Below are 27,842 nucleotides of genomic sequence, written 5' to 3'. Positions count from 1 at the left end.
TTACTAATAATAATAATTCCTTTCCGCCGTCCCGCCCCTTTTCTCTCTTGTCGCCGTCCCTCCCCTTTGCTTAACCCTTAAGCCTTGAACCCCTTTTTCTCTTAATTCTTTGCTTGTCCTTTGGTTCTTCCCGCCTAAGGATGTCTGCGCAGCTCCACGCGCCAGACTCCTTACAAGGAAGCCTGCGTGAAGACCAGCTGTCCCTGCGATACGCGAGGCGAACTGTTCCCGCGGCGCGCAAAGGATTGTAGTTCTTCCCGCGGCGCGCAAAGGATTGTAGTTCTTCCCGCGGCGCGCTAAGGATTGTAGTTCTTCCCGCGGCGCGCAAAGGATTGTAGTTCTTCCCGCGGCGCGCTAAGGATTGTTCTGTCTGCCTTCGCCCTCGCGCACTCAAGCCTTCTCGCGCTAGACACTTAGTCTTTTCTCCAGTTTAAGCCAGCCTGTATGCTTTTGAAATATCTTATCTTCTGTGCTATACCTGCCAAGGTATGGGCACAGTAGGCCAGATCTGACATCTGTCCGAAAAGTCACTTTCGGCGCAGCTTGCTTACCAACCCTCTTGGTTGTCAGAAAAAGTAACTGGTATAATCTTTTAAAATCTTCTTTTCCATATCTTGAACAGTACTTTGATTGACCCCTCCCATGCTATGAACAGTAACCTGTCAGCCTTCCCCATCCCCTGCAGCTGCCATCATATCTTTTGCTTTTGATATCTTTTGCTTTGATTTGATAAGATCTTTTTCCCCAAATCAAGGGATGTGTTCCCTAGGGTTTTCCTATAAATAAAACTAATTTCTTGGATAATTAAACTCTACACTCAAACACTTAAACACTCCCCAAAATCTTTCTCCCTTACTCTCAGCCGAAGATCCTCAGCGACGCCTCCACTCCCCTCTTTACAATCCGTCTTCTCTTCTTTTCTGCCCAGAAATCTCGGTAAATATATAATATATAATTTTTTGTTTAAGTAACTTGCATGTATTCAAAACATAAAAACCAATCGTTAAACCAACAACCTCTTATTTGTAGGTTAACTTAAAAGTTGGTTCTTGCATTATCTTTCAACACACCTTTTACAAGTGAGTAATCTCGGCGGCTACCGGCCTGTTGTCGACCCTACAGGTGCGTAGGGTGAATTTGGCCTCTTTTTTTTTTATATATATCATCTTTTCCTAACTGCTTTTTGCTTTTGCAGTGTCGGATTCCAATGAAGTGTATGTTCCACGATGGAACATCCGCCGAGGAACAACCCTTCGGACGCCTGTAGAATGCGTCGAATGGGCGCGCCACGCCACATAATTGACCACCGGACAACCGCGGACCAAGCGTTTCCATATTCATCCCCTCCAGATTGTGTCCACACCAAAAGGCCACCGGATCATGGGTATAACACAACGAAACCCTAAATCAAGTTGGTGAGCATGGTGGGAAGCGACAGTAAGAGGTTCACTGGAACAAAGAGAGAGCGGCGGCGGTGGAGGTGAAACCGGTTGAGGAGACTCTGGTATATGAATATCAATTGACAGAGAGAGAGTAATGTTTTCAATAAAGCAACGGTGGAAAACAAAAGATGAGGAGGGGACAGATCCCGAGTTCCACGCGTCACAGCCAGAAACTAAAGAAGATGTACAGCATCTGTTTAAACGTCATTTACAACCAAAGGAACATTAATTACAACCCACGTTTTTGATCAACCATGTTCTCTTTTAATATATAATATAATATAATATAATAACAAGCTATTAAAGTTATTTCTTAGTCAACACAACTATGAAACTAGTATCTCAGTGTTTCGCCTTACTTTCAAACATGCCTTGTTCCTAATCTCTCGTTGATGTCCAAGACGATTCCCAAAGATAACTATTGCGAAAAAAGAAAAAAACTAACAACATATTGCCAACGATGTATGAACCTAAAGAATCATGCACCAAGCAACAACACTTGTATGTGTGGACAGATTCCCATAAAGAATTAGTTATGAATAATTGTTTGTTTACAAAAGAGGGTTAACCCGAGACTTGTCTTCCATCGTCATCCACAATGGGGTGCATTTCTTGAAAGCATAAGCAAACTTTACTTAAAAGTTAGCTATGTAAGCACATGTCTTTATAAAAAACAATCTATTTAGATTACTCTTTTATCAGGTTCATTTCCGAGGATTTAAATACCTCGACCGAACCGAAATAAAAGGACTCGTATGTGTTAACGAATAACAGAATATATAAGCTAATTTTATAAACAACGATTAATGTTATAACAAAAATATAATATGAAAGATTGAAAGTAATGTAATACCCAATTTTTGAAACACTAGAACTTAATACTTGTACGAGTTATTAATACAATATTTATTAAAATTAATATAGTTATTTTAATATAAACACGTTTTCTTTAAATTGTTTAAGATTTAAATGGTACGTTGAAATAAAAGTTAGGTGAAGTATAACTAAAACAAAACTAAAATGGTCGAGTATATAAATAATATATTTAATTATTAAATAAAGAGCAAGGGTTGCTTTTGCTATTACTTGAAACTTGATTTTGTTGCCATCATATTCAACAAGACTTACCGGCAAAGTTATCCAGTGAACTTATTTTTCCGGTGACTTTTAAACACAAAAATTAACGACCAATTTGACCAATTGACAATGCCGTTTAACTCAAGAAATTTTATACATCAAACATATATATGTATAAAAAAGTTTGTGCCCCCGAAACTCACGTGCCTTACACCGGAGGTGCGGTTCGCACACCCCCGCCCCGACCTGTCTTTTATATTCATACAAAGTTAACAACCTTAATCAATGTCCACTTTATCCTCTTAGCCTATAACCTAAGATAACATCATTTTTTCGTACTAAGGCTCGTAACCTCGTATTAACATACACTTTATCCTCTGAGGTCTATAACTTTCAATTAACAATCATTTTATCATTAAGGCACACAACAATAGGTTCACGTTCAATTTATCCTTTGAGGCTCTTAACCTCAAGTTTACAACCCTTTTTATCTTTTGAGACTCGCAAGCTCAAGTTTGCATCAATATTAGCCTCAAATGCTCGTAACCTAACTTCAAACGCTTTATTTTTTGTACTTATGCTTTTTAATCCACAATGCATTCATATATTATAAATCATGATCATGGACCATGATCATGGACAATTCATTCAACACTTTATTTTTTGTTCATTCATAATTATGAACCGAACTCGGGCATCCACATATTATGCATAAATCATGATCATGGACCATAAATCATATCATGTATACCTTTCTATAAGTGCAAGAGGGTTCGTGTAGTTTCCTATATCAAGGGAAGACCCTACTCTGGGTTCTTTAGCCTCTAACATTTGACTTCCTATATGATTGACCCTTTTTAATTAATGTTTTATTCAATCCATTTCATAAACATACAATTGATTAACAAAGCCCACATATGTGAATAAATCATATCACGACATGTTTAACTTTTATACTACACTAGAGTACGACCTATATACAAATCATTTTATTCCTATCACAATGTCCATTTTTAGATGCCCCGCATGTGATTCTTACATAAAAACAAGCTTATCAATTTGTTTTAGATTCATAATTCTACCAAAACCTTCCGGTTTCAACCATATTACAGTTATCATTACCCACATATAATCATCAATACCATTATGTTTTTACTTTTTTGTAAAAAAAACTTAAGAAGATTTGACAATTACTTCAATGTTGAAGAATATGATAATTATGACCCCCCCAGCTTCTGATTTCTTGATTGCAGCCCACACACTTAATTGAATTTATGATTTCTAGCCTTTCACATAGCAAATACTTCAACTAACAAATGATCTTAACTAAGATTTTGAGAACGTGTGATCATTGCAAACCTCTTATAGGCCATAAAGGAGCTTATATGTATTTACTAAAGACACCAAAGGTAAGAAGCCGTCTAAAAACGTGTCAGTTCATCAAAAATCACGACAAAAGAATTTCCTTCTATGTTGTCCTTCAAATACAACTATACATAGCTTATTCTTGATATACCGTGTATTAGACTTATTTGTTCACTATCCGATGTTAACTAGGTGGTTTGCGAAAACGGGTTGTTTCCATGTGAAGAGCCAAAATAATTATATCATATCCAAAATGTTAAATCACACAACCACTAATAAAGCCAACACAATAATGATCAAATCAAATTCACATAAAACACATAAATAACCATAATAACAATAATATTATTAGATTAAAATATTATTTGTAACTAGGAACATGGCCACATCAAACTAGTTTTGTGACAGGTAATGAAGCCAACCCCTTGAATGCTTAGACGGCCGATCTTACTTTCTTTCTTTCTTCAATAATAATAAAAATAATATTGTTTATAACACCATCTAATTCACATGGGAAAACATTAATTCAAAACCCCCAATTTCAATCTACAATTTCAGATTCATCATCATCATCATCGTCATCACAATTGCAACAATTAGGTACCTGATATCTGATAAAGATTCATAAAGCTTCAACCTTTACTTGATTCTTTGTCCATTGAGTCAATCACTTTTGACCCAAATAGTATTATGTTATTTCAAGTCCCCATAATTAAAGAAAGGTAATTTCTTTCTTTCATTCTTGAATTCATTCAATTCGGACAATTGAAATGTGAGGTTTGGTTATAATCTGATTTGGGTTTGCTTTTTTTCGGTGATTATGTGCTCTAGGGTTTTGAATTTGGGGTTTTTATGTGAATTGTGTTTCTGATTAGGGTTTTATTTCTAGGGTTTGAAATTGGGTGGATTTGACTAATTTGATTGGTGAATTGGGTTTTGTTTTAATTGGGCAATTTATGATGAAAAAGAAACATAATTTATGATAAATTTTAAATTTTGGTGCTGAAATATGCTTAAAATGATGAAAATTAGCTTCTTATATCACATGATTATGATTATTATTCACTTTTATGAAAATTCATAATTTGCAAAATTGTTTTTGTGCAAGATCTAATCTTTGTGTGTTTGTGTAATGTGATCGGGTTTTTTTATTGTTATGGTTTTGTAGATTAAGAGTGTGAGGCATATAATTGGGCTAAAAAGGTGGGAATTTAGTAGATGAAACTAGAAAGCGAGATGATTCGTTCATCAGAATCACTTGCGGTGAATGATTGTTCCTCAGATGGTTATTCTTCTCAAGCAACAGGTGAAAATGATAAGAAGATAGATACGGGTAACATTGAAGAAGCGGAATCATCTCTTCGTGAAAACGGTTCTTTAAATTATGAGGTTGTTTCCTTTTGCCTTTTACATTTTCACGTATTTCTTTAAATCTCTTAATTCTAGAATGTGTGCTCATAAAGTGATTATAGTTGGTTTTGAGTTTTAGATTTCTTTAAAAATGTCCTAAGTTATTTAAATTACTAAACCATTTTTATAATTTATTTATAATGGGTCAAATATGACAAATATACAAAATAGCTAAAAATGAAACGTGTCAAATGGATGAACGGGTCAAAACTCAAAAGTCACCTAAAGTGTAGTCAAATGTTTAAAATACCCTAAACAATTTATGTGTGAAAGAAGTTATCTTAATATTAAAGTTATTTATACCATTTAAAAATTTTATTGAAACGGGTCAAACTTGACAAAAATACAAGATAGCTAAATATGAAACGCGTGAAAGGGACTCGACGGGTGAAAACTGAAAAGCCACCTGAAGTGTAGTCAAATGTTTAAAATGTCCTAAATCATATTTGTGTAAAAGAAGTTATCTTAATTTTAAATAATATGGTTTTTGTTTTTTAAAAGAATAATTACAAATTGGAAAAAAAATGGGGTCCACTCATAAGTTTACTTGCTTTGCCCCAAACCCGTTTTAGCTCGTTATTCAACTTCCCTGTCACTTATTTGTCCCTCTAGTCAAACTAATCAATATGAAAACACACATCCTAACAAACACTTAAATGATTAAGTGCTAATTCAAAACTTCCAATAATCAAATATCAAACAATTAAGATGAGCTAACGATCCTTCTTATAGTTAACATCTTTATTAATCGCATTATTATTATTTTTTTAATTCACAATATTATTATAATATAGGAAGCAAGAGCAGTGTTAGGGAGATATGAATATCAAAGGGGGAACATAGAAGCCGCTCTTCACGTGTTTGAAGGGATAGATTTAGCCACCGTAACCCCCAAGATGAAAACTAGTTTAACCCAAAGAATCGAACCCCGTAAAAAAGTTTCCAATAATTATGGTGACCCGCCATTGTCAATACATGCTGTTGGTTTCTATCTTGAAGCCATTTATTTGAAGTCAAAATCTTTGCAAGTTCTTCAGAGGTATAAAGGTACTCTTTCTTTTATTTACAGTTTCTTTGTTTTTGTATTTACTTGATCTTGAAATGGTTTGTTTAGTTTGGAACTCATATAAGCACATAAAGAAGCGATTCAAGTTGAGGTGTTCAGAAGTTGCTTTTTTCAAAAAGATTTTGATTAGTATTTTAGTTAATAGTTTTTGTAATTCATGTTTTTGAGATATTAATTATATGTAAAGTTCAAGAAAGTAGGAAAAAGTGTTTGCGGGTCAACCCAATAACCTGTTACACAAACCATATGACCCGCTACCTCTAAATTGATGTTATACGATGGTCAAACATTTTTAAAATACGTGAATTTGAATAAAAGTAAGTGTTTGTTATTCTAGATAGAGGCGTAAACAAGCTGAGCCCGAGCTCGGCTCGCTTAACTTACAAGAGTTTGAGATCAAGCTAGGCTTGTTTAACTCACAAGATCTTGAGATCGAGCTCGGTTTGTCTGTTATTTTTTAATTAATCTGTATAAATGCATAATTACTTTATATATATATATATACTTATTTTTATATATAATAATGATTGTTCTAAAAAATATATTCATTATATTAAATAATAGACTCACTTAGTATCTTGAGCTCAATAAGTGTAGCTCAGGCTCGGTCTCGTTTAAGATGGGTTTGATTCGAGCTTTTAGCGAGCCCATCTTGAGTAGCTCACGAGCTGCTTGGCTCGTTTACACCCCTAATTTTGTATATGATAAGTCAAATACTCTTAAATTACATAATTTTTTGATGATCATAAATCATGATTCAATTTTTTACAGAAGCGGCTCAATCATGCAAAATTATTCTCGACGTTATCGAATCATCATTACCCGAAGGCTTACCCCAAAACTTTGGAACCGATTGCAAATTACAAGAAACGCTAAACCACGCAATCGAGTTACTCCCTGAGTTATATAAACTCGCGGGTTCACCCCAAGAAGCGGTTTTGTCATTCAGACGGGCCCTGCTCCACCACCAAAGCCTAAACGCGGAAACAACTGCAAAAATTCAAAAAGATTTCGCCTTTTTTCTTCTTTATAATGGCGGTGAAGAAGCCGTCCCCCCTAATTTGAGATCCCAGATGGACACTTCATTCGTACCCAAAAACAACATCGAAGAAGCGATATTACTTCTAATGATATTATTAAGAAAAGTTTCGTTACAAATGATCAAGTGGGACCCAGCTATTTTAGATCATCTTTCTTATGCATTGTCCATTTCTAATGGGCTTGGAGCTTTATGTGCACAATTAGAAGAGTTACCTGCGGGTGTTATCGATAATAAAGAAAGGTATATTCTTTTAGCCTTATGTTATCACGGGCAAGGTGATGATATATCGGCTTTGCATTTATTAAAAAATGTGTATAAACATGACGACCCGAATTGTGGGCCAGCTTTATTATTGGGCTCTAAAATTTGTGGTGAAAGCTTGAATCTTTTTGAAGAGGGTGCAAGTAATGCTAAACGCGCCATTCGAGCCTTGGAAAGTAAATGTGACGAGATGACCGGGATCGCTTATTATTTATTAGGGATTTCAATTTCTGGTCACTGTAGATCTGCAATTAGTGATCTTGAACGGTTCGAGAAGCAGACGGAAGTGATTCACTGTCTGGAATCTGCCGGGAAATTAACAGGAATGAATGATTCAAGAATCGTTTATAATTTGAGTTTAGAAAATGCTGAACAGAGGAAATTGGATGTTGCTCTCGGTTATGCTAAACGTTTGGTTAAACTGGAAGGCGGGTCAAATGTTAAAGGGTGGATTTTGTTGGCTAGAATATTATCTGCTCAGAAACGGTTTTTGGAGGGCGAAACGGTAATTAATGCTGCGTTGGAACAAACTGGGAAATGGGATCAAGGAGAGTTGTTGAGAACTAAAGCTCGGCTTCAAGTTGCACAGGGTGAAATAAAGAATGCAATTCAGACATATACACAGATTCTTGCGGTTCTTCAAGTTCAGGGTAAAAGTTTTCGGGCTCAGAAAAAGAATAATGAGGTAAAGTTTTTTATTTTTGGGCTATATAATTAGGTGGGCCTCTAAACGAACTGAACGAGCATGTTCGTGTCATTTGTTTAACTTCAACCGAAATGAAGGTTAACGAATGGGCATAAACGAGCGTATCTTAGCTAACATTTACGAACATAAACGAACGAATAAGACACGTGTTCGTTTGTTTAACTACATGAACAAAAAGTATTGTTCATGTTCGTTCGCATATTAAAAAAAAAACATAGGCGGACTCTTCGTCAAATGGTCCACGAACAGTCACTGAACGTTTCGCTCGTCAACGTTTTGGTCCTGTTATTATTTCAGTTAAAAATTTGATAAAACCCTTAATTTTAAAAGTAATAAAAACCCTCAGTTTTAAGAAATTTGATAAAAACCTTTAATTTTTCAAAATTGAAGTTAGGTAATTCAGTTTACTGCTGTTTGTTAAACCTATGATGATGTGGCAGCTGAACTTTTGGTAACTTGAACATGTTGACTTTGACTTTAAATCAAAGTGTGAGGGTTTTTTCTGGGGAAAAAGTTGATATCTAAAGTTGGTTTTGGCTTGTTGCCTTTAACTTGAAGATTGACCATAGTAAAATAAGGTTTTTAATTTGTGTAAATGTTTTTATTATGTTAGATTGGTGGAAAACATCTTAAAAGTTTAGAAATGGAAACATGGCATGATCTTGCTATGGTTTATATGAAATTGTCACAATGGGGTGATGCTGAGGCCTGTCTTTTGAAATCTGAAAGTATTGATTACTATTCAGCCTCCCGATTGCATATTACCGGTATGTTTTTCCTATTTTGGTTTTCTTTTCAAGTTTAGTCTAGGAAAGATTATATGGTTTTTTAATTAGAATTTAGTTGAGAAAAAAGAAAAGAAAAAGATACGAGTGTTTAAAACCTTGTAAGTTATATTTTTTTGATGATTTTGGATTAGTTGTTTTATATTATTAAATTGTTTGTGTAATCATATATTATTTAAAAAAATGGATAAAGAAAGTGTTAAAATATGTTAAGTTGTTAACATATTGATTAATGTTTTATTTTAAAAAAATGGATAAAGGTAATTTTATACATTAATTATTTAATTATTATATTTATATACATATATAATTATATTTATATATATTTATAGGTGTAGTTTTATACATATTATTTATTTATTTTTATCATAGTTATATAGAATAACATTTATCATGTAATATATTATATTTACATAAATAATGGGCTCGTTTAGGCTCGCAAGCCTTGTAAAGCATAGTACATAAAGCTCCTGCTCATTTTATTGATTAACTTTAATTTTTGCTCAGCTCGAGATCGACTCAATTTGGCTCATTTACGCCCCCTACTTGAAATTATATCTCACCTTTCAACTATTATAGGTTTACTCTATGAAGCAAAGGGACTTGACAAAGAAGCTCAAAAGGCTTATGAGCTTGCATTAGACATGGACCCGGGCCATGTGGCGAGCCTAGTTTCATTGGCTGTGATTATCAGACAAGCTGGAGTCAAGCCTGCTGCAGCAGCCAAAAGCTTCTTGACCGAAGCGTTAAGACTAGACCGACTTAACTCTTCGGCTTGGTATAATCTAGGGTTATTTTACAAAGAAGACGGCCCGATGTTCATACGTGAGGCTGCCAATTGTTTCGAGGCTGCTAGCATACTTGAGGAAACCGAGCCAATCGAGCCATTTAGATAACTACCATTTATATTGTTGATATGAGTCTTTTGTTTTTTTTTTCCGTTATATTTCATTGTTTTGGAGAGACATGTACTTGATAAGTTCATGAATTTATTTAATTTACCAACTAAAAGTGCTATAGATATCATTTCAAATCTCATGATATCACATATTCATATGAAATCTTACCAACTAAATATGCTCTTAGTTCAAATTTAATATTTTTGGGATTAAAATAGCAGGTTGTAGGAAACTGTTTATAGCATGAAAACCAATATTAAGGTAGGTAAATTATTGAAGAGCTTTTTCCATTAACTATGTATTATATTATGGAATGATTACTAATGTACAATTTTACCTAATTTGACCTTTATTTTTGGTCATCACACTAAACAATTATGAATTTTGCACAATCTTTTTAGGTTTTTACCAACCACTCAAAAATAATATAGACAAATTTGCATAAAAGAAAACAAAAAAAAACAAAAATATGGGAATTCATTAGTTATAACAGAAAAAGGTAAAATGTCTCATCACGTGTCAAGTATTAAATTACTTAGATGTGAAATTTATTAGTTATAACTTTATATACTTTATATAAGTAATGCTTAGTTATAATTGGTTTAAGTTTCTTTATGATTACGTTTATTATATCTATCTCAAAAAGGTTTTCAGTATTCTATAGTTTTTATACCTATAGTTTAGACAAATCTATGTGTGTGTCGTCTAAAACGAAATCAATTTAACTAAATAACTACGAAAACCAATTTAAATTCATGGTTCCGGGCGCCGATTCAAATTTGAGGGCGTGTGATTCCGCAAGCGTCAAGGCCAACAGGTTGAGTCAAAAGAATACACTTGTTCTTCCTTGAATAGATTTCCAACTACACTCTAACGTGCTTAACTTTCAAAACTATTTAAGAGAGTTACACGTAACACACTTGAGATTTAAAACAGATTGCTTTAATTTAAATTTATGTGATAATTACACCATCTTTGTCAATTAGACTCATAATGAAAGGCAGAAAACAAAGTTTATTTTATTTTGAAATTTGAGGGGCCATTATTGGACTTTCGAAGATTTAAATTTTCTTGGTCTTGTGTTTGTTGTGTAGGAAAGCTCCATTAGTGCATGATTTTGTGGCTAACCTCACTAACGTGTTTGAAGGGCCCATTGCATTGATTATACTTATTAAACCTAATTATTTTGAGAAATTAGAAGGAAGAACCCCTAGAAATAGAATGCCAAATAAGTTGTGTGATCACTCCAATTGGGATGTGATCACTTTTAGTCCTTTTTTTGTTATATTTATTTATTTTCTAAATTCAAGTTATTTTATGTTTACAATATTACTCAAATATTTTTGCCATATTTGATGAACAGGCCCGGCCCATAGGGTGGGCAAGGAGAGCAACAGCCCAAGGCCCACCATTATTTAGGGCCCATAAATATTTTTTGTATTTTTTATATAATATATCAACACACCAACATAATTCCATAAATTAAATTTGGTTCAACTGGTTTGGTGCTTTTTTATTACTTGGCCTGCCCACGTTCGAGACTTGCATCTAGAGGTTTTTTTTGAATTAATTTGTTAGAAGACAAGCCGTTTTTTTCTTAAATTTGTTTATTGAAAAGCACAAACCTCACTAAAATAGTCTCTTAATTATGAAAGTTTGTCAGTTAATAATTTAATTCAATTTAATATGCCCTCCTTATTGTCTAGATGAATCTTATGTTAAGTTTTTTTTATCATGTTATTTTATTTTTTGTATTTAAAGGGGACTTTTTATTTAAAATAAAAAGCGTTAAAAGAGACTTATTGTAACATCTGCCCGAATCCGACCCGACCCAGGTACCCGTTTCTCTGATCCGATCTCTTTCTTTTATGATTTAATATTTATACTTATATTTTACTTTTAATAATAATGTTTTCCTTCCCGCCTCTTTCTCTCTCTTTCTTTCCGCCGTCCCGTCCCTCTCCTTCTCTCTTTCCGCCTTCTTTTCCCTCTTGACGCCGTCCCGCCCTTAAGCCTTGTTTCCCTCTTTTTCTTCTAACTCTTTGCTTGTCCTTTGTTCCTTCCCGCCTAAGGTTGTCTGCGCAGCTCCACGCGCCAGACCCCTTACAATGAATCCTGCGTGAAGACCACCTGTTTCAGCGATACGCGAGACGAACTCTTCTCGCAGCGCGCTAAGAATTGTAACTCTTCTCGCAGCGCGCTAAGGATTTGTAGTTCTTCTCGCAGCGCGCTAAGTATCGTAGTTCATCCCTCGACGCGCGAAGAATTATAGTTCTTCCCGCGGCGCGCTAGGAATTTTAGTTCCTCCCGCGGCGCGCTAAGAAATGTGATTCTTCCCGCGGCGCGCTTAGAAATGTAGTTCTTTCCGCGACGCGTTAAGGTTGGTTCCGTCTGCCTTCGCGCTCGCGCTCTCTTGACCTTCTGTGTCTGCCTTCGCTCTCGCGCGTGCGCTCGAGCTTTCTCGCGCTGAACCCTTTGAGTTTTCTTCTGTTTAATCTAGCCGTTGCTTTTGTGTTGTCTTATCTTTTGTGCTGTTGACCTAATCTGCTTTATGTCTGAAAAGTTACTTTCGGCGCAGCATGCGCACCAACCCCATTGGTTGGCAGATAAAGTGACTGACATAATCTTTTGAGATCTGCTTTTTCCTTGCTTGACCAGTACCTTTTTCTGAACTGCCCATGCCTTTTTACTGTTCCCTGACAGCTTTATCTTGCCTCTGCAGCTGCCATATCTTTCCATATCTTTTGCTTTTGGATTCTTATGCTTTTTGATATCTTTTGCTTGATCCTGTTAAAAATCTTTTCCCCTTTTCTAGGGATTATGTCTCCTAGGGTTTTCCTATAAATAATAATAATATTTTCATAACACTACACACACAAAACACTTAATCTCTCCTGTTCTCTTGCCCCTTGCTCTCTCTGCCGTCTTCCTCTCTGCCTCCGTCTTCCTCCCTGTTCTGCCCTGCTTTTCCGGTAATATATATATATTATATATAATAATTTACTTATTAATTATGCTAACTTATAATCAAGACTTAAATCAAATCATTAAAACAATAATCTTATTTATAGGTTAACTTGTGCTTGTTTAAAGTTGGTTCTTGCTTTATCTTACACCGCATCGTTTATCAAGTGAGTAATCTCGTACCTAATCCCTTTTTGCTTTTAATGTTTTGGGATGTTCATGTGTTCATACAAACTTAGAGTCTTAAACTTGTTTATGAACTTTAGTCGCGCAGTATCCCATGTGTTGAGGACGTAGACTTGGCTGTTTATTTGTATGTGTGGATCATTAACCGTCTTGTCGGTCTATTCCGCAGTTCTCATGGTACCATTAGATGAACACGGGAGAACTATCGTTTATGATTTTCTCTTTTGTTTGCACATGCACAGTTTGTCTTGTTTGTGAGCTCAATTGTGAGCACTGGCAGTCTATGAATCTTAGAGTTGATCCCGATCAGATTACACCCTTGTTGAAAACCAGACATACACATGTTGCGCGCAGATTTATGGTTATCTATGTATTGTATTAAACTTGATTTCTCACCAACACGCAAGTGTTTGACGTTTATTTTAACACATGTTCAGATTTGCAGTAGCTGTTTTGGAGTTCGAGGACTCGTAGGGAGTTTTCTTTATTTTGGACCTAGATTAAAATGTATCAAGACAAGTTATTGTTGTTCGAATATTATGATATATTGATTTATGATGATTTATGTTATCTTGTTAACCTTGCGCGTGCGCGAATGAATGTATTTATTAAATATTGACACCCAATAGTGTCACGAGTAATGAAACAATATGTGGCGCCCCGATGTATAATCCGCCTTTGGTCGGGGTGTTACAGATTGGTATCAGAGCTCGTTGACTTTAGGATAGGTGGTTAGACGTTACGGCCTAGAATACCTAAGAGTCCCTTCTCGCACATGAGAGAAATCTCATGTTTGCGCGCTTATTGTTAATTACTCGTTATTTATGAATACACTCGCGCTTGCGCAGTATATGATTTTATGTTTTATTCCGCGATATTTCGATTTTTGTTGAATTTCGATTTTTATTGATTTTACTTACATATTCGTTTGTTGGATTTGAAAATCCGAAAAGTCATGGTGATACATGAATAGTTGATTTTCAATTTCCATTTACGACTATGTTCTGAGGTTGGAGACTTGAAAAGTCATGGTGATACATGAATTGTCAACTTCCAATACTCATTTTCTTGTATATTTTATATTGAAGATTGAAAAGTCATGGTGATACATGAATCGTCAATCTCCAATACTCGTTTGCTCGTATATTTTAAATTGGGAATTCGGAAAGTCATGGTGATACATGAATTGTCGATTCTTGATTCGAATTTGTTACCTTTATTAAGTCTGCATTTTGGGTCATTTATTTTACTTTAACTTTTGACAGTAACTGACTCCGCGAAACCAAGCTTTTCGAGGTTATACTTTGCGCTAAAACCAAGATATTAACTAAATTTAAAATTTTTATAGAATGCCTCCGCTATCTCGCCGATTTCAGAGAAGAGAAGCCTCGCGCATGCGTAGACAGCAACGTTCCCAGGAAATGGCCGCCGCAATAGCCCAAGCTTTGAGCCAAAACAATACCAACACCTCTGGTTACAACATTAAGTCCTTTAACGCGGGTAACCCTCCAAAGTTCACAGGTCTTGAAGGAGCCACCGTGATGCTCCAGTGGCTTGAGAAAATAGAAAACACTTTCCTCCACACCCAATGCCCCTCAGACAGACGAACCCTGTATGCTTCCAGTGTCCTGGAATCTAGAGCGCTTACATGGTGGAATGGAGTAGCTCATGCGCGTGGCGCAGAAGCTGCTTCCAGCATGCTCTGGGAGGAATTTAAGGAAATTCTGACGCGAGAATTCTGCCCTCCCAACGAAGTTAAGCGCCTGGAGGAAGAATTCTGGAACTTGAAGCAATACAGCGGTGAAGCGCGCGAGTACGCGACGCGCTTCCATGAACTAAGCCTGCTTGTCCCTCACCTTGTTACCCCTTCCCGCCGAGCCATAGAGAAATTCCTTGGGGGTCTCCCCATGGAAATTCAAGATTCTGTATGGGCCAGAAACCCAGTAACCCTCTCTGACGCCATCGAGTTGGCCGCTGTGCTCAGCGACAACCATGTCAGAGCAGGAACCCTGTTCCTGCGGGGATCTGAAAAGACCAAACTCACCAAGACTGTCCCTGAACCCGCAGAAACCAAACCAGAACCCTCAAACCGTAACAACCTCAAGCGCAGGCGCAAAGCCTATGCGCTTACCAACCCGCCCATTGTCCAGCAACCCATCTACCAACCTCCAGTTTATGCGCCTAACCCACTGTCAACCTACCCAACTCCCGCTATAGTCCACAACTATGCCTTAACCAATCCAGCACTCCCTGCCCCGCCAACTAAGAAACCTTACACAGGAAACCACCCCTTTTGCCCAACCTGTAGACTCCACCACCCACCTCAAGTCCCATGTCGACTTTGTAACCGATGTGGCCGCGCTGGTCACCTTACAGAAAACTGTAGAGTCCTTCCCGCCAATCCAATTGCGCCAACACCACCAGTCTACCCGCAAAACCCTCAACCAACCTACCAAAACCCACGACCCAGATCGTGCTTTAACTGCGGTGATCCCAGTCATTTCCGGAACGCGTGCCCGAGACTACAAGTGCAAATCACGCAAGCGAATCCGGTGAACCAGATTTCGAACCAGGCGACGCGTGGACGAGCTTTTAACATAACCGCGCACCAAGCGCAAGCAAATAATAACGTAGTTAATGGTACATTTTTACTTAACGGATTTTATGCTTCTATACTTTTTGATACTGGCGCCGATCGAAGTTTTATTTCTCGCGCCCTCGAACAGAAGCTTGCGCGACCGCGCGATAACTTAAAAGAAGATTTTTCAGTTGAATTGGCTAATGGTGAAATTATTTTAATTAACTCAGTGATTAAAGATTGCACGCTTAACCTTAACGAAAACGATTTTCTGATTGACCTCATCCCTATGCCTCTTGGAAGCTTTGATGTTATCATTGGTATGGACTGGCTCTCGAAGAATCGCGCCGAAGTTATTTGTGCCAAGAAGTTGATTCGCATTCCTCGAGAAAATGGTGATCTTCATATCTACGGCGAAAAACCCTCCAGTGGTCTTAAACTTATGTCTTGCGCCGAAGCCCGAAGACTCCTGCGGAAGAAGTGTATTGCATTTCTAGCCCATGTGGTTAAACCTGCTGAAGAAAAGAAGCTTCGCGATATCCCTGTTGTGCGTGATTTCCCTGAAGTTTTTCCTGATGATCTTCCTGGTATCCCTCCCGCTCGTGAAGTCGAGTTTCGTATTGATCTTGTCCCTGGTGCTTCCCCCGTAGCTAAATCTCCTTACCGTCTTGCGCCCGCTGAGATGCAAGAATTGGCAAGCCAACTTCAAGAGTTGACTGCTAAAGGATTCATTCGCCCTAGCTCTTCGCCCTGGGGTGCTCCGGTGTTGTTCGTTAAAAAGAAAGATGGATCGTTTCGCATGTGTATAGATTACCGCGAGTTGAACAAACTCACCATTAAAAACCGGTATCCCTTACCGCGTATTGACGACCTCTTTGATCAACTCCAAGGTGCCTCTTGTTTTTCCAAGATTGATCTCCGCTCTGGCTATCACCAGTTGCGCATCCGCGATGAAGATGTTCCGAAGACTGCTTTTCGAACTCGTTATGGCCATTTTGAATTCTTGGTCATGTCCTTCGGTTTAACCAACGCACCCGCCGTTTTCATGGATCTAATGAATCGGGTGTGTAGGCCTTTCTTGGATAAATTCGTGATTGTGTTTATCGATGATGTTCTGGTGTATTCTAAGACCAAGGCCGAGCATGAGCAACATCTTCGGTTGGTGTTGCAAAAGCTTAGAGCTGAGCAACTGTATGCTAAGCTTTCCAAGTGTGAATTTTGGTCGGATGAAGTACAGTTTCTTGGTCATGTTGTAAACAAGATGGGTATTCATGTCGACCCATCCAAAATTGAAGCAATCAAGAACTGGATTACGCCATCCTCTCCTTCCGAGATCCGTTCCTTTCTGGGCTTAGCTGGTTATTACCGGCGCTTCATTTCGAACTTCTCGAAGATCGCTTTGCCTTTAACAGCTCTAACGCACAAAGGTAAACCGTATATTTGGGGCTCGAAGCAAGAAGAAGTCTTTCTATCGCTCAAGCGATTGTTGTGTGAAGCTCCTGTTCTTGCGCTACCTGAGGGTAATGATGATTTTGTCGTGTACTGCGATGCCTCCAACCAAGGTCTCGGTTGTGTTCTTATGCAACGAGGCAAGGTTATCGCTTACGCATCAAGGCAACTTAAGGTTCATGAAAAGAATTATACGACTCACGATCTCGAACTTGGTGCAGTTGTTTTTGCCTTAAAGATCTGGAGACACTACCTTTATGGCACTAAGTGTATCCTCTACACTGACCATAAAAGCCTTCAGCATATCTTTGATCAAAAGGAACTTAACATGAGACAACGCCGATGGAACGAACTCATCAGCGATTACGATTGTGAGATCCGGTATCATCCTGGTAAGGCTAATGTGGTAGCCGATGCGCTCAGCCGAAAACCCTGCCAGCTTAACTGTATCTTGCCGCGCACGCAGCTTCACTTCGCGCCGATCCAAAGCAACCTTGAATCGCGCATTCGTGACGCGCAGCGCGCATCCATCAGTAATGGTAACCTTCGCGCCGAGTTAGCGTGTGGCGCGGAAGCGCATTTGTCCCTAATCTGAGTGGAATTCTCTGCTATCTCAATCGCATCTGGATTCCCTTTGATGAGAATCTTCGCGCTGATATCCTGAGTGAAGCGCACAAATCTCGGTATTCCGTTCATCCCGGCGCTGATAAGATGTACAAGGATTTGCGCATTACTTATTGGTGGCCCGGTATGAAAAAGGATATTGCTGTGTTCGTAGCTAGATGCCTGACTTGTTCTAAAGTAAAAGCTGAACACCAACGCCCATCTGGTTTGCTCGAACAACCAGAGATTCCTACGTGGAAATGGGAATGTGTAGCGATGGACTTTATTACCAAGTTACCTTTGACAGCAAGCAAACATGATAGCATTTGGGTAATAGTGGATCGTTTGACTAAGTCTGCTCACTTTCTGCCCATTCGTGAAAACTACCGTGTTGAGCAACTCGCGCAGCTTTATGTCAAGGAAATTGTCTGCCGCCATGGTACTCCTTTGAGCATCATATCCGATCGCGATGGCCGTTTTATATCTCGCTTTTGGAAATCTCTCCAATCTGCGCTAGGAACTCGCTTGGACATGAGTACGGCATATCATCCTCAGACTGACGGTCAGTCTGAGCGAACTATTCAAACTCTTGAGGATATGCTCCGATCTTGTGTTCTTGATTTTGGAGGTAATTGGGATTCACACCTGCCTTTGATCGAGTTCTCTTATAATAACAGCTATCATTCCAGTATCGGTATGGCCCCATTTGAAGCACTTTACGGTCGTAAGTGCCGCTCCCCGATCTGTTGGAGCGAAGTGGGTGAAACTCAAATCACAGGACCCGAACTTGTTCAAGAGACAACCGATAAAATCGCCAAGATCCGTGATCATCTGCTGACTGCCAGAAGCCGACAGAAGAGTTACGCAGATCGCAGGCGAAAGCCTCTCGAATTTCAAGTTGGTGATCTTGTTCTCCTCAAAGTGTCGCCCTGGAAGGGTGTTGTCCGCTTTGGGAAGAAAGGTAAGCTTGCTCCTCGATATGTTGGACCATTTAAGATTCTCGCGCGTGTAGGAAAAGTTGCCTACAGACTTGACCTGCCGCCCGCGCTCAGCAATGTGCATCCAACGTTCCATGTTTCCAATCTCAAGAAGTGTTTAGCTGACGAGAACCTTCACATTCCACTTGATGAAGTTCAAGTTGATAAAACTATGCATTTCGTGGAGAAGCCTGTTGAGATTATGGATCGCGAGGTTAAGCAAACCAAGCGCAGTCGTATCCCTATCGTGAAAGTTCGCTGGGAGTCCAAGCGCGGAGCCGAGTTTACATGGGAAAGGGAAGATCAAATGAAGATCAAGTACCCGCACCTGTTCTCTGCGCAACCTACTTCGAGATAAATTTCGGGACGAAATTTCTTAAAGTAGGGGAGACTGTAACATCTGCCCGAATCCGACCCGACCCAGGTACCCGTTTCTCTGATCCGATCTCTTTCTTTTATGATTTAATATTTATACTTATATTTTACTTTTAATAATAATGTTTTCCTTCCCGCCTCTTTCTCTCTCTTTCTTTCCGCCGTCCCGTCCCTCTCCTTCTCTCTTTCCGCCTTCTTTTCCCTCTTGACGCCGTCCCGCCCTTAAGCCTTGTTTCCCTCTTTTTCTTCTAACTCTTTGCTTGTCCTTTGTTCCTTCCCGCCTAAGGTTGTCTGCGCAGCTCCACGCGCCAGACCCCTTACAAGGAATCCTGCGTGAAGACCACCTGTTTCAGCGATACGCGAGACGAACTCTTCTCGCAGCGCGCTAAGAATTGTAACTCTTCTCGCAGCGCGCTAAGGATTTGTAGTTCTTCTCGCAGCGCGCTAAGTATCGTAGTTCATCCCTCGACGCGCGAAGAATTATAGTTCTTCCCGCGGCGCGCTAGGAATTTTAGTTCCTCCCGCGGCGCGCTAAGAAATGTGATTCTTCCCGCGGCGCGCTTAGAAATGTAGTTCTTTCCGCGACGCGTTAAGGTTGGTTCCGTCTGCCTTCGCGCTCGCGCTCTCTTGACCTTCTGTGTCTGCCTTCGCTCTCGCGCGTGCGCTCGAGCTTTCTCGCGCTGAACCCTTTGAGTTTTCTTCTGTTTAATCTAGCCGTTGCTTTTGTGTTGTCTTATCTTTTGTGCTGTTGACCTAATCTGCTTTATGTCTGAAAAGTTACTTTCGGCGCAGCATGCGCACCAACCCCATTGGTTGGCAGATAAAGTGAGTGACATAATCTTTTGAGATCTGCTTTTTCCTTGCTTGACCAGTACCTTTTTCTGAACTGCCCATGCCTTTTTACTGTTCCCTGACAGCTTTATCTTGCCTCTGCAGCTGCCATATCTTTCCATATCTTTTGCTTTTGGATTCTTATGCTTTTTGATATCTTTTGCTTGATCCTGTTAAAAATCTTTTCCCCTTTTCTAGGGATTATGTCTCCTAGGGTTTTCCTATAAATAATAATAATATTTTCATAACACTACACACACAAAACACTTAATCTCTCCTGTTCTCTTGCCCCTTGCTCTCTCTGCCGTCTTCCTCTCTGCCTCCGTCTTCCTCCCTGTTCTGCCCTGCTTTTCCGGTAATATATATATATTATATATAATAATTTACTTATTAATTATGCTAACTTATAATCAAGACTTAAATCAAATCATTAAAACAATAATCTTATTTATAGGTTAACTTGTGCTTGTTTAAAGTTGGTTCTTGCTTTATCTTACACCGCATCGTTTATCAAGTGAGTAATCTCGTACCTAATCCCCTTTTGCTTTTAATGTTTTGGGATGTTCATGTGTTCATACAAACTTAGAGTCTTAAACTTGTTTATGAACTTTAGTCGCGCAGTATCCCATGTGTTGAGGACGTAGACTTGGCTGTTTATTTGTATGTGTGGATCATTAACCGTCTTGTCGGTCTATTCCGCAGTTCTCATGGTACCATTAGATGAACACGGGAGAACTATCGTTTATGATTTTCTCTTTTGTTTGCACATGCACAGTTTGTCTTGTTTGTGAGCTCAATTGTGAGCACTGGCAGTCTATGAATCTTAGAGTTGATCCCGATCAGATTACACCCTTGTTGAAAACCAGACATACACATGTTGCGCGCAGATTTATGGTTATCTATGTATTGTATTAAACTTGATTTCTCACCAACACGCAAGTGTTTGACGTTTATTTTAACACATGTTCAGGTTTGCAGTAGCTGTTTTGGAGTTCGAGGACTCGTAGGGAGTTTTCTTTATTTTGGACCTAGATTAAAATGTATCAAGACAAGTTATTGTTGTTCGAATATTATGATATATTGATTTATGATGATTTATGTTATCTTGTTAACCTTGCGCGTGCGCGAATGAATGTATTTATTAAATATTGACACCCAATAGTGTCACGAGTAATGAAACAATATGTGGCGCCCCGATGTATAATCCGCCTTTGGTCGGGGTGTTACACTTATGATTTGTTTAAGTATACAAGTTGTAATTAGATCATTGTTACGATAACTTGTGTTTGTTAATTGTTATCATAATTATTGTTGTAATATTGACCTTTTATATACAAGTTATTAAGTTTTTATTTTCGGACCAAAATGACTTTTGATTTAAAATAAAAAACGTTAAAAGAGACTCATGATTTTATTTAAGTATACAAGTTATAATTAGATCATTGTTACAATAACCTTATTTTGTTAATCTTATCATAATTATCGTTGTAATATTCACCTTTTATATACTAGTATTAAGTTTTTATTTCAGGGCCTACTTTTTCATTTGCCCCGAGCCCTTAAATTCTTAAAGATTCTCAGGGACGGCTCTGTTGATGAATTTGAGTTTACGTTAAGAAACGTAGGAAACATATAACTTTGAATAATAACTTAACACGAACATAAATAACTGCTACATTAAATTTTAATTTTCACAAAGCTCTCATACTGATTAACTAACATGGGCCTTACAAAAAGGAATTTAGCATAATAACTATTTACTTTATCTAGATTAACATAACAAGTTGGTTTAAAAAATATAAACTAAAAAATTAAGTTATTAAAAGTTATTATGCTATAGGAAATGAGAAATTATTTTTATAAAAAAGACCACAACTCAAGTTTTTAAAACCTTTAAATGTTATAGATTTAAAGATCAACAAGAATAATATTAGTAGGTGATTTATATAAATGACAATTCACGTCTTTATCATCTCAACAATAATTAAGGTTGGTGTACACGTCACATTTACTAATTCGTTTGTAAAAATGAAAACATCTATCTTGCAATTCCAAACATAAGAGAAAAAAAATCATTACTTGATTGTGGAGATGGGATGACAAAATGTTGGGTCTTTGGAGGCACATTTTTTGTTTGGGCTCGGTTTAGTGAAGACAAGCAGATAGTTGTTGGACTTAATGGAGTTTGAAGATAAAGCAGGTTTGCGCGCGACCCTTGTTCTCTTATTCAACACTACTTTTTGTTGCTTGCCCTCTAAATTTGTAACTGTAGTTTGGCCTCTATTTAAACAGATCCTTTACTTGTAATAAACTTTTGGATGCAACCCGTAAAGGTGGGCCACACAGACCGAACCACGTTAATCATTGTGTCTCATGTTCGTTTAATTTTTGCAATTCATTATGTGTGTTTGCATAATCGAGATCCTAACACTATATACATGTTTATGTTGTCCTTTTAAGACATCCACCCCCACTCAAATGGAGATCTTAGATCAGTTAAAACTAAGTAGAAACTGATGTCGTACCAACATGAGAGTACAAATTCGATAGAGATGAAAATTTGAATCGAAGAAGCGCGACAAATTTATCATCTAAACTTAACAAAAGCCACTGAAAATTTCACATTCTTACTTGTTTTAGACTATAAGCCTAACTTGAAAACCAAATTCAAAATATTCATAAAAAGCCGACAAGAATTTTCAAATCAATATAGGCTTAATTCAAATCTGGCCTTTTGGAATTTATTCTGATCTCAATTTAAACTTTAAACCACAATCACACCAAACAAAATCAAATATTATTACATTTAAATCATCATTAACTTTATAAATAAACAAGTAATTAATTAAACAAAACCAAAATTCCACCGTTATCCATAATAATAAATAAATGGTCCCATCCATTCACCCACCCCACGCCCATCATCAGCTGACTGGACCCGAACCCAACGGTCACTTAGCCTTTTTGAAAAACAAAACATAAACCCATTGAACTCAAAAAAGCTCACAACTTGACCGTTTTATCTATCTGCTTTCTTCTTCTTGTTATTATACGATGATCAACAACACACTTTAAACACTTCAATTCCTCTGCAAATCAAGGACAGTTCAATGGGTTGTTTTCTTGGGTGTTTCGGGTCTTCGAATGATAAGAAACGTAAGAAACAGAGGTACAAGGCCATTCCAAGAGATAATAATAACAATAATAATAATAATGTAAGTGTATGTATGCACACACTCTTTACAGTTCAGTTTCTCACATTACTTTTTATATCAAAGAAATTTTATGATCAATTCAACATTTTAGTTGAATTTTAACCCAAATCAACTCATTTTATAAGCGAACCGCTTACAGTTACAACTAGGGGCGTAAACGAGCCAATCCGAACTTAGGTTCAAGCTCATTTCGTTTTACTTACAAAGAACTCGAACCCACTCATTTCAAACTCTATTTCTATAGCTCTAGCTCGGCTCATGAATAGTTTTCAAGTTTGAGCTGGGCTCGTGAATAGTTTTCATTAATATAATTATGAATAGTTTTCAAATTCGAGCTTGTTTATTTTTAATTATTTAACATATACATTTATAACTTTTTGTACATAAGATAATATGTATCATTTGGTTACTTTTATCATAAAATTATGTATAACTATAACCACTAAATAAATATATATATCAAACATAGGGAACAAAAATTATATAAATAACGACCTTACTTAAGCTCGCAAGCTGGCTCGAGCTCAATAAATGAATATTGAGCTCAGAATCGTTTACTAAACAAGCTTATTTTTAGGCTTAAGCTCGTTTAAGCTCGGTTCGATTCAAATTTTTTTCGAACCGATCTCGAGTAGCTCATGAGCGACTTGGCTCATTCACACCCGTAATTACAATTTACAACTCTAAAGAACCTTAATTGACTTAATTTGAAGTCAGAATCCTGTATTAATCAGTTCATGTTTGCCTGTTTGGCTGTTTATACTGCAGAAACCTAGAATTCAGGACATTTTAAAAGTTGATGCATCATTAGAACTCAGCATTCAAGAAAAACCATCCAATCCATTTCCAGAATCAAGGTAATCACTTTCTTAATTTTGTTTCTTCGTTTTGGTTTTTACAACTTTTTAAATTTGTTCTTGATATATAGAGAGAAGACTGAGGTAACATTGTGCTTAAAGAGGCGAAAAAAAGTAACATTTGATACAAATGTCACAACCTATGAGCCCATTCAAGTTTACGACAGTACCGAATCTTTATTAGAAAAGAATGAAAAAGGCGAAACCTTTCCCAAATCCGAGCCCGATTCAGTTGTTGTAAGCATCCCAAATTACAGATATGGAAATTGTGTCGAAAGCGATGATGAAATTGAGGATTTGGATAATGAAGACTATGACTTTGATGATGATTTCGAAGATGATGGTTATGGTTTGGAAGATGAAGAGCATTATGATGATAATATTGATGATGAAGGTTCGGTCTTAACATCGATGGAGTTAAAGAGGAATGCGCGCGATAGGAATGGTCATGTTGCATCTGTGTTAAACCCTGTGGAGAATCTTACACAATGGAATGCATTAAAGTCAAACGGGTCAACACGAAAGCCGTTGACTTTCAATGGGCAAAAAGAGAATTTGAATTCGGGCGAACCCGATAATGAGAAACAAGAACCAAAAGTAGATGCCAGTCTATCAAACTGGTTGATTGCTTCTGAGAAGATCACAAGAAATAACAAAAGGGTTGCATGTTACAACACTGAGCTTGAGATCACTAGTATTTGAGAGCTCAAAGGGTAAAAAAGGAATTTCTGGAATGCTTTTTTTTTGTTTTTTGACAGTTTTTTTTTGGATTGTATGTGTTTTTGTTGGAAAAAAGTTTGGATCTTTGAAAATTAATTTGTTGTGTGTGGTCATGGGTACAGAGGGGTAAGAATGTAATTTGGCAGAAAGCTACTTTCAGAGTTCAGAAAGATTGAGAAATATAGGTTTGATTTGGATTAAGTTTCTTCATGGTGTTTGTTGGTAGTTTTTTAAGTTTTTTCTATTTTGTGGTCATGTAATTGTTGGTTAATTGTTTTAGTAATTTTAGCAACTCTCATGTCCACAAACAATATGAAATTTCTAGGGTGTTGCAGTTTAATATCTAGTCATTCGAGCCGAGACGTTAGCAACTAGGGCTCATTCGCTCAAGCAAGTAATAATACAAACGAGGCTAACTCGACTTGATATTTAACTGATCCAGAAACTGAGCTCATTTTACGAGTCTCGGATAATACGACAAAACTACATATATACGATAAATGAAGTTGATTTACCCTACGAGTCGAATTAGTCCATTAGCTTGATGCTTTTTCTTAATTATTTATTTATTTAATTATTTTATTATGAGAGCTCGAACTCAGCCCAAACAAATGAATTCAAGACTTCAAGTCAAATCAACTTAAAGCCCAACTTGCCAAGGCTTGATCCATGAGTCATGAGTCCTATAGAAGGTGGGTCAAGCCCAAACAGTTATTTACAAGTTAATTATGTATTAACATCAAATTACTTGTGTAATAATTATTTACAAGTTTTGTGACATAGATTTTAGTCATTTAAGTTTTTTAAATATAGCTTAAAATTTAAGTACTTTACGATAAAAAAAAAGTTCTGAGTTTAAAATTTTGTTTTGTAGTTTTATACAGTTATTATCATTTTTACATAGTAAAGTACTAAACTTAATTAGTGTAGAAAGATAAATGTTTATATGAAGTGCTATCCTGTTTAAAATGGAGGGAGAGAGAGACACAGATAGATGATCACGCAAACCTTTTATGCATTGTAGTTGAAACAAGAAATATCTTATTTACAAACCTTTTAGTTCACGTTAGTTTTCTTTATGTTTTATGGAGTTGTACCGTTTGGTTTTGATTTGAATCATATCTTACTTACTATTTGATTGTTCTATAATTTGTATTTAAAACTTTTAGTTTATTTATTTAGTCGTGTAAAAGCCTATACTCATTGTATATGCCTTATAAAAATGTTTGTAACTCAAACGCCACGCGTATAGGTCTATACTCCTCATATGGGCCTTTATAAATGAGAAGCCAATCAAGTCTTTTTTTAGGGGGGGGGGGGGGGGGTAAAGGTGCGTATAGCCCGGTAATCAAACAAGGTCTTATAGAGAGACTAGCATTTTAAGGTTTTTAAGCCACATATAAAACATGTGAGTGTTAAAATAAAACCTTTGGATTTGTGAATAAAACCAACCCTAAGTTATTGTTAACGTTAAATAGGGGTGAGCAATAACCGAATCGTTAACCGAAACCGAACCGAAAACCGACAAAACCGAACCGATATAACTGAAAACTGAATTAACCGAACCGAACTCTACATTTTTTAATATTTTCAAGCCCTTTTCCCCTCTATTTCATGTATTATATGATTTAATAGTTTAATACTAATATACTATCATTTTCTTGCATTTATATATCCATTTCATGTACTAATATCTCAATTTCATATATTTATACATTCATTTCATGCAGTTATGTATTCATTTCATGTATTTAAACATTCATTTAATGTATTTTTAAGCAAAATTTTAGCCCAAATTTGATATTGGTTATTAACCGAAATTAACCGAACCGAACCGATAACCGATCGGTTAGGTTGGGTTAATGCTAATAACCGAAACGAACCGAACCGTGCACACCCCTAACGTTAAACACTTAAAAAGATAATTGCTGAAAGAATTTAGTGAATGATATAAGAAATTAATACCAAATATGCTTACAGCATTCCACTGAAAACCGTTTAGCTTGTGTGTATTTATGTTTTTAATTTTAGTGTTGTGTAATACTTTTTATTTATATTCTTTATTTTTTTCACAATAATCAAAAAAGATAATCGATTCTTACTTTTTTTAAACAAAATAAAGACCGTTAGTAACTAACGATTGTCACTTTTGAAGTCAAAAGTCATAAAGTAAGCTTCAAACTATGATTGTCTTTGGTTTCTTCTTGCTTTCACACGTGATTTAAGAAATCAACTTATTAATGACAACGTTAAACACACAACTTGAAGACCAATATTTTCTAAATTCTTGTAGATAGAATATACTTTATAGAAAATAACGTAATTTTACTTAGATTTTATTCTTAACATTGCCCCGATTATGATATATAGATGTTCAAGGTTTATGTACTAAGTATAGCCCAATCTTAGATAATGTTTAACATACCTATCCTAATTTTATACCTAACTAATATAAATAATGGTGGTCACTGAAGGACTTACATGACGCGTTCCTGATTGATTGCATGTCTGTATTTTTTTTGTGAATTTTTGGGAATCAATTATATATACGAAGTGGAGGGGAAGATAAACAAAGGTGCCAATTATCCTAGCTTAAGTAGTTGAGATGAACATCCAAAAACTTCATTTAAAAAAGTTGAAGGTCTTGGGTTTAAGTCTTACTTATTTAATTGCTAGAAATGGACTGGATCTGGATCTAGAATGTTATAAAAATTATAAGAATCAATTTTTAACTCGGCTCTTTTTTTTGGGTGGTGTGTGTGTGTGTGTGTGTGGGTGGGGGGTGGGGGGGACTATTTTGTTTTGCATAGGGCTGTAAACAAACCGATCGAACACGAACAAGGCCTTGTTCATGTTCGTTCATTAAAAAATATTGTGTTCACGAACGGTTCACGAACACTTACCGAACGAGATTTATTGTTCGTGTTTGTTCATTAAGGAAATTAATGTGTTCACAAACACAAACGAACACATATAAAACCGGTAAAGGCTAGAGAATAAAACCGATTTGTATTCATCAATGTGAATATTGAAA

The 27,842-nt window shown here is 36.8% G+C and overlaps 2 protein-coding genes across 3 annotated transcripts; both read left to right on the top strand.

Moving 5' to 3' along the window:
* The first annotated feature begins 4,432 nt into the window (after positions 1-4,432).
* On the top strand, positions 4,433-10,197 carry LOC143612734 (protein NPGR2-like). Of its 2 annotated transcripts, none has more exons than XM_077086645.1 (6): positions 4,433-4,606; positions 5,053-5,273; positions 6,089-6,341; positions 7,132-8,348; positions 8,983-9,136; positions 9,734-10,196. In XM_077086645.1, the coding sequence occupies exons 2-6, from the start codon at positions 5,103-5,105 to the stop codon at positions 10,048-10,050; spliced, it is 2,112 nt and encodes a 703-aa protein (XP_076942760.1). In that variant the 5' UTR covers positions 4,433-4,606; positions 5,053-5,102; the 3' UTR covers positions 10,051-10,196. The 2 variants fall into 2 exon arrangements, with proteins under 2 accessions (XP_076942760.1, XP_076942761.1); XM_077086646.1 differs by having other exon boundaries at positions 4,464-4,484; positions 9,734-10,197.
* A 12,857-nt stretch (positions 10,198-23,054) lies between these two features.
* Positions 23,055-24,836, top strand: LOC143612745 (uncharacterized). Its single transcript, XM_077086656.1, has 3 exons — positions 23,055-23,231; positions 24,000-24,088; positions 24,160-24,836. The coding sequence occupies exons 1-3, from the start codon at positions 23,127-23,129 to the stop codon at positions 24,788-24,790; spliced, it is 825 nt and encodes a 274-aa protein (XP_076942771.1). The 5' UTR covers positions 23,055-23,126; the 3' UTR covers positions 24,791-24,836.
* The last annotated feature ends 3,006 nt before the right edge of the window (positions 24,837-27,842 follow it).

The sequence above is a fragment of the Bidens hawaiensis genome, unplaced genomic scaffold, assembly GCF_021521415.1.
Source record: "Bidens hawaiensis isolate Kalapana, Puna unplaced genomic scaffold, B.hawaiensis_p1.1 tig00035468_1, whole genome shotgun sequence".
Taxonomy (NCBI): domain Eukaryota; kingdom Viridiplantae; phylum Streptophyta; class Magnoliopsida; order Asterales; family Asteraceae; genus Bidens; species Bidens hawaiensis.
The sequence above is the reverse complement of the archived record's forward strand: the minus strand, read 5'-3'. Positions and strand labels throughout refer to the sequence as shown.

What these genes read in the sequence shown, in the direction of transcription:
- LOC143612745 (XM_077086656.1), top strand. Translation starts at nt 23,127, where the DNA reads ATGGGTTGTTTTCTTGGGTGTTTCGGGTCTTCGAATGATAAGAAACGT. An exon ending in ATAACAATAATAATAATAAT is followed by an intron (nt 23,232 to 23,999) that starts GTAAGTGTATGT and finishes TTTATACTGCAG; the next exon opens with AAACCTAGAATTCAGGACAT. An exon ending in AATCCATTTCCAGAATCAAG is followed by an intron (nt 24,089 to 24,159) that starts GTAATCACTTTC and finishes CTTGATATATAG; the next exon opens with AGAGAAGACTGAGGTAACAT.
- LOC143612734 (XM_077086646.1), top strand. Translation starts at nt 5,103, where the DNA reads ATGAAACTAGAAAGCGAGATGATTCGTTCATCAGAATCACTTGCGGTG. An exon ending in ACGGTTCTTTAAATTATGAG is followed by an intron (nt 5,274 to 6,088) that starts GTTGTTTCCTTT and finishes ATTATAATATAG; the next exon opens with GAAGCAAGAGCAGTGTTAGG. An exon ending in CTCCCGATTGCATATTACCG is followed by an intron (nt 9,137 to 9,733) that starts GTATGTTTTTCC and finishes CAACTATTATAG; the next exon opens with GTTTACTCTATGAAGCAAAG.